The 9,436-nt window shown below is 43.4% G+C and overlaps 1 protein-coding gene across 4 annotated transcripts in view; it reads right to left on the bottom strand.

The window, feature by feature from the left end:
• The window catches only part of LOC139366284 (syntaxin 3b), a 25,338-nt gene extending 19,986 nt beyond the window's left edge, over positions 1-5,352 (bottom strand). For all 4 annotated transcript variants that reach the window (XM_071103588.1, XM_071103587.1, XM_071103586.1 and 1 more), the window contains exon 1: positions 4,977-5,352. In XM_071103588.1, the coding sequence (XP_070959689.1) occupies positions 4,977-5,006 (30 nt within the window). In that variant the 5' untranslated portion in view covers positions 5,007-5,352. The remainder of the gene's footprint in view (positions 1-4,976) is intronic.
• Positions 5,353-9,436: the final 4,084 nt, after the last annotated feature.

Below are 9,436 nucleotides of genomic sequence, written 5' to 3' on the forward strand. Positions count from 1 at the left end.
GTGTGGGCGAGCGATTGGCTGATATCAACATTGTGAAGAGAGTGCCCCATGGTGGCAGTGGGGTTATGGTATGTGCATGCATAAGCAACGGACAACAAAGAGAATTGAATTTTATAGATGGCAATTTGAATGCACAGAGATACCGTGGCAAGATCCTGAGGGCCATTGTCGTGCCATTCATCCGCCACCATCACCTCATGTTTCAGCATGATCATGCATGGCCCCATGTCACAAGGAAGCTTAAAAATGTCCCAGGTCTTCCATGGCTTGCATACTCAAGACATATCACCCATTAAAGCTGTTTGGGGGTGCTCTGGATTGACTTGTACGACAGCGTGTTCCAGTTCCCCCCCAAATGTCCAGCAACTTCGCACAGCCATTGAAGAGGAGTGGAACAACATTCCACAATCATCAGCCTGATCAACTATGTGAATGATATCGCTGCATGAGGCAAATGGTGGTCACACCAGATACTGACTAGTTTTCTGATCCACACCCTTACATTTTTTATTTTAAAAGGGTACCTGTGACCAACTGATGCATATCTGTATTCCCAGTCATATGAAATCCATAGATTAGGGCCTAATGAATATTTCAATTGACTGATTTCCTTATATAAACTGTAAATTATTGCATGTTGCCTGTACTGTTGACGCGAGGCAGGATGGGGCCATTTTTAGATAATTGATGTTAAAGATATTTTTAAAAGTCAATCTTTAGAAATGTAAAATAATCAAGACGTTATCAAATAAAAACTCTAGTTTATATTTTCCAGTGATGAAGATGTAGATGTCTCATGGTATGTTGGGGTATGCAAAATGGGTGAGCTTTGAATACCTCTATCTCCTGAATGTTTTGGCATTCAGTTCCAAAAAGTCCACTTTCTGACCGCTTCTTCAATGGCCAAACATGTACGGAAAGTTGTTTAGGTTAAAAGGGATGCTTTCAAAAAAGTTATTGAATTCAAATGGATTTCCCCAATACTATGGGAGACAGCCTAGTACTTTGAGTGTCACCGAGTTCCCAAGGGATGCGTGTCTGAACCCTCTCTGATCTTCACAGTTCAGTACAGAATGCTGTACAACAACAAAAAAGCCAATCTATGGAGAAATCAAGCTAGTTACTACAGAAACCAGACTGAATATAATATGGTGTTCTCAAGAGACATTATCCTCGGTTTCCTGTTGTAGTCTGTTCTTCTGTCTACTGCACCAGTCAGGTGGTCTGATTATGCATGGTGCATGAACAACAATACAGCCCCACCAATTTAACATTAAGGAAAACAGCAGAGAGAGATAGAAAACCATTCAGAGGTCTACTACTGCCTCCACAGTCTTGTTTTATGTAAATAGCCATCCCATAAAAAACATCCCTAAACAAACTGCCACACCATTTTGACTTTACTTCCCTTCCCAGTAGAAACCCCTTGTACCTGCGAGATTGTCAATTGCTGCGCCGAGGCATTGGTAAACTAAACATGGCAAATATTTGGCCAACAGTAAGGGGTGGCCATGGTAACAGATCCTGACGCGGCTGGATTGGATCAGCAGCGCCTCACCCAAAGGGGAACCTTACATTCTTCAACAGGACAGAACATCCTGGTTCTCTAGTGTTAGAAACTAAGCTATTAAGAGAGATAATATCTTAAAATACCCAATAAAAGGTTTTAGGCTAGTAGGTCCACTCCAAGAGAGGAGTAGACAGACCAAAGACATAGTGGAAAGAGATCGGCGATGTAGAACAATCTCACCATCATAGGCCTTGCATTACGCTACTGACTTAATTAGTATAGGTGCCAGTTACACCTGCAGTTTAATTACAGGAAACAGATGTATAAATAGATGTGGGAATTAAATAGCCTACAACCATGTCTGCCTAGGTGCTTTTAGCAACAAAGGTGTATTTACATATACTAGCGTTGATTTCTCCAATCAAATCAAAGTTTGTCATGTGCGCCGAATAGAACAGGTGTAGGTAGACCTTAGTGAAATGCTTACTTGCACGCCATAACCAACATTGTGATTTTTAAGTAAAAAAAATAGGTATTAGGTAAACAATAGATAAGTAAATAAATAAAAAACAACAGTAAAAAGATAGTGAAAAATAACAGTAGCGAGGCTATATACAGGCACCGGTTAGTTGGGCTAATTGAGGTAGTCTGTGGGAAAACAGAAGTTAACGGGGGGAATTTTAAACGAAATATCTAAATATCTAAAGGATTGTATGATTATAATTGTATGATTAAAAAGACTTTCCAAACATGGGTCTGTTGTAGACCAACATGCTTACCTTACAAGTTACTATTTTTTTGTGTCCATATATGGCGCACTTGCAGGACTTTTATTTTAGAATGAGGTAAGCAGAGAGAAAATGGGTTTATGGCAGACCTACGTTTGGAAAGTCTGTTAATAATACGATCCTTTAGATATTGTCTCAAATTCCCCTTGTCATAATAACCAACAGTCCTGCCCACCGGCACAATAAGTTGAAATGGAATTGTATTTAATTTCTGGCTTCCCACTGTACAACCCAAAACCATTGAAAGCAGTGCTAGTGTATGTAAATAGTGTCGCTAGGACATTCTGTTTAATTCCATTAGATGTTTTCTTCTCAAAGCCCTCCTGCATAAGGACCAAGCCTACAGACAATCGACAGAGTAAGATGAAATTGAAGTTGATTTAACTTCTGGCTTCCAGCGGACTATTGTGTTTTTATGCAAGCTAATTCCCAGCAACACTAGTGTGTAAATAGTTGTGTTGCTAAAAGCAGCTAGGTCACTTGACAGCACATCCCCCCCCTTGAACATCCCATTGGTTCCTGCTTGAGTGCCACTGAGTATCCAAGTCCTCTTTGCTAGCTGGTGTCATTCGCTCCTGCCTGCCTAACACAGAACCCAAACCGGCTGCGCGTGTGCACCATAGTGCATACATTTATTTTGTACCCCCAAACCAAACGCGATCACGACACGCAGGTTAAAATATCAAAACAAACTCTGAACCAATGACATTAATTTGGGGACAGGTCGAAAAGCATTAAACCTTTATGACAATTTAGCTAGCTAGCTTGCACTTGCTAGCTAATTTGTCCTATTTAGCTAGCTGTTGCTAGCTAATTTGTCCTGGGATATAAACATTGAGTTGTTATTTTACCTGAAATGCACAAGGTCCTCAACTCCGACAATTAATCCACACATAAAACGGTCAACCGATTAGTTTCTAGTCATCTCTCCTCCTAGGCTTTTTCTTCTCTTGACTTTATATTGTGATTGGCAACTTTCATAAATTAGGTGCATTACCGCCACTGACCTCGTTCGTCTTTCAGTCACCCACGTGGGTATAACCAATAAGGAGATGGCACGTGGGTACCTGCTTCTATAAACCAATGAGGAGATGGGAAAGGCAGGACTTGCAGCGCGATCTGCTTCAGAAATAGAACTTACTTTATTTTACAGGCTGACTACACCGCTCGCGTCGCAAAATAAATGTATAAATATATATTAAATTATTGCGCACGCCAGCGAGCATCTGCGTTGCCAAGGGCTGAAATAGAAGTCAGTTCTATTTGGGAAGCAGATCGCGCTGCAATGCTTTTCGACCTGTCCCCAAATTAATATAATTGGTTCAGAGCTTGTTTTGATATTTTAACCTTTGTGTCGTGATCGCGTTTGGTGTGGGGAAACAAAATACATTATGCACGATGGCGCAGGCGTGCAGCCGGTTTGGGTTCCATGTTAGCCCTTGGCAACGCAGACGCTCGTTGGCGCACACGAGCAGTGTGGGTGCAATAATTGAATATAGATTTCTAAATTTATTTTGCGATGCGAGCGTTGTAGTCCGCCTGTAACACCTGCCCTCAGCATTGTTAACAGAAATGTGGGGAAACAGTGACTAACAGGCAGGGCTAAGGACACTGTACCATTCACCCCCGTCTCCTCCTAGCACAGCAGGCGGGAGCGACACCATGTGCTAACGAGCTAGCTATCACACGGTCTCCCCAGCCTCCCGCCAGCTGTGTACTGGAGAAAAATGCTAGCTACTCCGGTACACAGCAGGTGAGAACGACACCATGTGCTAGCGGCACTGTGTGCTCGCTAGCTAGCACACGTGCCACCCACACATTGCGCCTTCTGTGTAACGGAGTCCTCCTTAGCACTAGCTGGCTAAGCTAGCACAGTGTCCTTCGCTCCCTCCTGCCAAATACCTGCCCTCACCATCGTTAACAGAACTGCGGGAATATAGTGTCCGACAGGCAGGGGCAAAGGTCACTACTGGTGTGTACTACCTATAGCTAGCTACCATTGTCACCCCCACCTCTTCTTCTGTGGGGTTTATGGACAGTTGGCATCCAACGTTATTGTGCATTACCACCTACTGTTCTGTAGTGCCCCTGCCTATGTACTGGAGTCATAGCTTAAAAATGTGCCAATAGACGTATAAAGAGGGGTTCCTGTAGGTACAAGAGTGCCCACATGCAAGAACGCCCCGAATTGCGGGATGCAGTTGCACCTTTCTCCACATTCTCCAATCCCCTGAGCGTGCAAGGACACACTGTATGACACCTGTGGTCCCGTTACCTTGTCCTCAAACCCAACCCCCACTGTCTGACTGCCGCAGAGAACACAAACATGTCCCCAAGAGACACACCGCAAAAACATATCCAAGTTGATCAAGTTCATACAACCTTAAACTATTATCTTTGCATCGCCTCTCATTTAGGCAATCTCTTGATTTGTAAATTAAGGCGACTAATTTGTAATCAAATAGCGTCAGTCGACCACAGGCCTTCGGATAGGATGTTGACTAGTTTGTACACTACCAAACGAGACCAATAATGAGGTAAAACATAGTTGTGTCGAATTATAGACACTCGTTTTTTTGCATAGACCATTTGTAATTTGCATGCTGCACAGGAGGTAATAACATCTGTCTAGCTCTGTGAAAGGTGCCTCTGTGTAACACATCCCAGACCCCACTTACAGCTTTGAGTTGTTCCAATCGGTCCTTCATCTTGCCGACTGTTAATAAAACAATCTAAAAGTAAATATAGTGATCTATAAATTTTTTTTTAAATACGATCCCCAATCTGTGAAATTCGTCAACCAGCTGGACTGCTGGCTATTGAACGGAATCCCACCACCAGTGAGTTGAAAATCAACTATCTCAAAGTCTTGGCAAGGTTCTTCTTGAAAGTGTTTTTTTCCTTCTGCTTTTTCCACCAAATGTCCATACAATATGGCTGCTAGAGGGGAGAAACCCGTGGTTTTTTTTGCTAAATCTCTTCGCTCTGCGGATTAAAACAACAGTTGTGTACAGCCCACATAATCTCTTTCGCTCGCTCGCCCCCAGTAATCATCCTAAAACGCACTTTCTCGCTCACGCATGCGTAAACGCCTTCTCGTATACGGGGCCACGCCCTGGCCAGTGTGATACCTGTGTGTGTTGGCCGACCTGCCATGCCATTTAAAGGGGACGCACAGTCGCTGTAAAGTTCATGATTTCATGTTGACAGGGTGAATATGATGAAGCCTACATTATTCTCGAATAAACAGCCGACCCGTATGAGAATGCGCACCAGTCTCCGCGTATTTACGCACGGGTATGTGCGTGTATTTGTTTGGTAAATACACAGGATCGATGTTTCTAGCCTATTCTGCCTACCCTCCAATCCAGAGGGATTTAACATTCATTAACAAATCCCCCTCTCCATCCCCCTCCTCTCTCACACATTCATTCACAGATCATCTGTCATCTCTCTCTCTAATAGGAAACGGTTTATTACGGCGAACCTTGACCGATAGCTTGACAGCTGTTGTTGTTTGGCACCCCTACGAATGAGAGTAGGCAAAAAAAATAAGCAAGTCTCGGTCATAGACAGACACGCACGCACGCATGCATAGCCAATCAACACAAATCCTATTCAAGTGAATTTGAGGAACTGTGGAACATTCGTTTATGTTGACCACTGACTGTCATGAGTCCACACTATAGACCAGGGGTGTCAAACTCATTCCATGGAGGGCCGAGTGTCATCTGGTTTTTGTTTTTTCATTTAAACGAAGACAACCAGGTGAGGGGAGTTCCTTTCTAATTAATGACCATAATTCATCATCACGTATAAGGGAGGAGTGAAACCCCGCAGACACTCGGCCCTCGGTGGAATGAGTTTGGCACGTGCCATAGACTATATACAGTACCAGTCAAAAGTTTGGACACACTTACTCATTCAAGGGTTTTTCTTTATTTAGACAATTTTCTACATTGTAGCATAATAGTGAAGACATCAGACTATGAAATAATACATAAGGAATCATGTAGTAACCAAAAGTGTTAAACTAATACAAATGTATTTTATATTTATCCACCCTTTGCCTTGGCATTCTCTCAACCAGCTTCATGAGGAATGCATTTTAATTACCAGGTGTGCCTGGTAAAAAAAAAGTTTAAAAAACATTTAAAAAAAAAAGTTAAATTGTGGAATTTCATTCATTCTTAATGCGTTGCGTTGTGACAAGGTAGGGGTGGTATACATAAGTTAGCCCTATTTGTTAAAAGACAAAGTCCATATTATGGCAAGAACAACTCAAATAAGCAAAGAGAAACTACATTCTGTAACCAATCCCTCTTCATATCAGGGCTGATTGGAAAAAGCTGTTCAAAAGAGGACATTGTATTATCATTTCTTTGTACTCCCCGATGAAGGCCATGCAGCCGAATGGGGTCGTGTGATTGTGGAGGCCAGGTCATCTGATGCAGCACTCTATCACTCTCCTTCTTGGTAAAATAGCCCTTAAACAAGCCTGAAGGTGTGTTGGGTCATTGTCCTGTTGAAAAACAAATGATAGTCCCACTAAGTGCAAACCAGAAAGGATGGCGGTATCGCTGCAGAATGCTGTGCTAGCCATGCTGGTTAAGTGTGCCTTCTAAATAAATCACTGACAGTGTCACCCACAACGCATCCCCACACCTTCTCCTCCATGCTTCACGTTGGGAACCACACATGCGGAGATCATCCATTCACCTACTCTGCGTCTCACAAAGACACAGTGGTTGGAACCAAAACTCTCTAATTTGGAATTGCCAGACCAAAGGACAGATTTACACCGGTCTAATGTCTATTTCCCGTGTTTCTTGGCCCAAGCAAGTCTCTTCTTATTGGTGTCCTTTAGTAGTGGTTTCTTTGCTGCAATTTGAACACGAAGGCCTGATTCACATGATGTTGGGATGTGGGAGGTTGGTAACTCTAATGAACTTATTTTCTGCAGCAGAGGTAACTCTGGGTCTTCCTCTCCTGTGGCGGACCTCATGAGAGCCAGTTTCATCATAGTGCTTGATGGTTTTTGCAACTGCACTTGAAGAAACTTTCAAAGTTCTTGAAATGTTCCGTATTGACTGACATTAATGTCTTAAAGTAATGATGGACTGTTGTTTCTCTTTGCTTATTTGAGCTGTTCTTGACATAATATTTTACCAAATGGGGCTATCTACTGTATACCTCCCTACCTTGTCACAACACAACTAATGCTCAAACAATTTAAGAAGGAAAGAAAGCTGGTTGAGAGAATGCCAAGAGTGTGCAAAGCTGTCATCAAGGCAAAGGGTGGCTACTTTGAAGAATCTCAAATATAAAATATATTTTGGTTTGTTTAACACTTTTTGAGTTACTACATAATTCCATATGTGTTGTTACATAGTTTTGATGTCTTCACTATTATTTTACAATGTGGAAAATAGTCTTGAATGAGTAGGTGTGTCCAAACTTTTGAGTGGAACTGTATATACACTGCTCAAAAAAATAAAGAGAACACTAAAATAACACATCCTAGATCTGAAATAATGAAATTTTCTTATTAAATACTTTTTTCTTTAAATAGTTGAATGTGCTGACAACAAAATCACACAAAAATGATCAATGGAAATCAAATTTATCAACCCATGGAGGTCTGGATTTGGAGTCACACTCAAAATTAAAGTGGAAAACCACACTACAGGCTGATCCAACTTTGATGTAATGTCCTTAAAACAAGTCAAAATGAGGCTCAGTAGTGTGTGTGGCCTCCACGTGATGACCTCCCTACAACGCCTGGGCATGCTCCTGATGAAGTGGCGGATGGTCTCCTGAGTGATCTCCGCCCAGACCTGGACTAAAGCATCCGCCAACTCCTGGACAGTCTGTGGTGCAACGTCACATTGGTGGATGGAGCGAGACATGATGTCCCAGATGTGCTCAATTGGATTCAGGTCTGGGGAACGGGAGGGCCAGTCCATAGCATCAATGCCTTCCTCTTGCAGAACTGCTGACACACTCCAGCCACATGAGGTCTAGCATTGTCTTGCATTAGGAGGAACCCAGGGCCAACCGCACCAGCATATGGTCTCACAAGGGGTCTGAGGATCTCATCTTGGTACCTAATGGCAGTCAGGCTACCTCTGGCGAGCACATGGAGGGCTATGCGGGCCCCCAAAGAAATGCCACCCCACACCATGACTGACCCACCGCCAAATCGGTCATGCTGGAGGATGTTGCAGGCAGCAGAACGTTCTCCACGGCGTCTCCAGACTGTCACGTCTGTCACATGTGCTCAGTGTGAACCTGCTTTCATCTGTGAAGAGCACAGGACGCCAGTGGCAAATTTGCCAATCTTGGTGTTCTCTGGCAAATGCCAAACATCCTGCACGGTGTTGGGCTGTAAGCACAACCCCCACCTGTGGATGTCAGGCCCTCATACCACCCTCATGGAGTCTGTTTCTGACCATTTGAGCAGACACATGCACATGTGTCTGGAGGTCATTTTGCAGGGCTCTGGCAGTGCTCCTCCTGCTCCTCCTTGCACAAAGGTGGAGGTAGCGGTGCTGCTGCTGGGTTGTTGCCCTCCTATGGCCTCCTCCACGTCTCCTGATGTACTGGCCTGTCTCCTGGTAGCGCCTCCATGCTCTGGACACTACGCTGACAGACACAGCAAACCTTCTTGCCACAGCTCGCCTTGATGTGCCATCCTGGATGAGCTGCACTACCTGAGCCACTTGTGTGGGTTGTAGACTCCGTCTCATGCCACCACTAGAGTGAAAGCACCGCCAGCATTCAAAAGTGACCAAAACATCAGCCAGGAAGCATAGGAACTGAGAAGTGGTCTGTGGTCACCACCTGCTGAACCACTCCTTTATTGGGGGTGTCTTGCTAATTGCCTAGAATTTCCACCTGTTGTCTATTCCATTTGCACAACAGCATGTGAAATTTATTGTCAATCAGTGTTGCTTCCTAAGTGGACAGATTGATTTCACAGAAGTGTGATTGACTTGGAGTTGCATTGTGTTGTTTAAGTGTTCCCTTTATTTTTTTGAGCAGTGTATATATACTGAACAAAAATATAAACGTAACATTTAAAGTGTTGGTCCCATGTTTCATGAGCTGAAATAAAAGGTCCCAGAAATGTTCCATA

This window comes from Oncorhynchus clarkii, chromosome 14 (genome assembly GCF_045791955.1).
Source record: "Oncorhynchus clarkii lewisi isolate Uvic-CL-2024 chromosome 14, UVic_Ocla_1.0, whole genome shotgun sequence".
Lineage (NCBI taxonomy): Eukaryota > Metazoa > Chordata > Actinopteri > Salmoniformes > Salmonidae > Oncorhynchus > Oncorhynchus clarkii.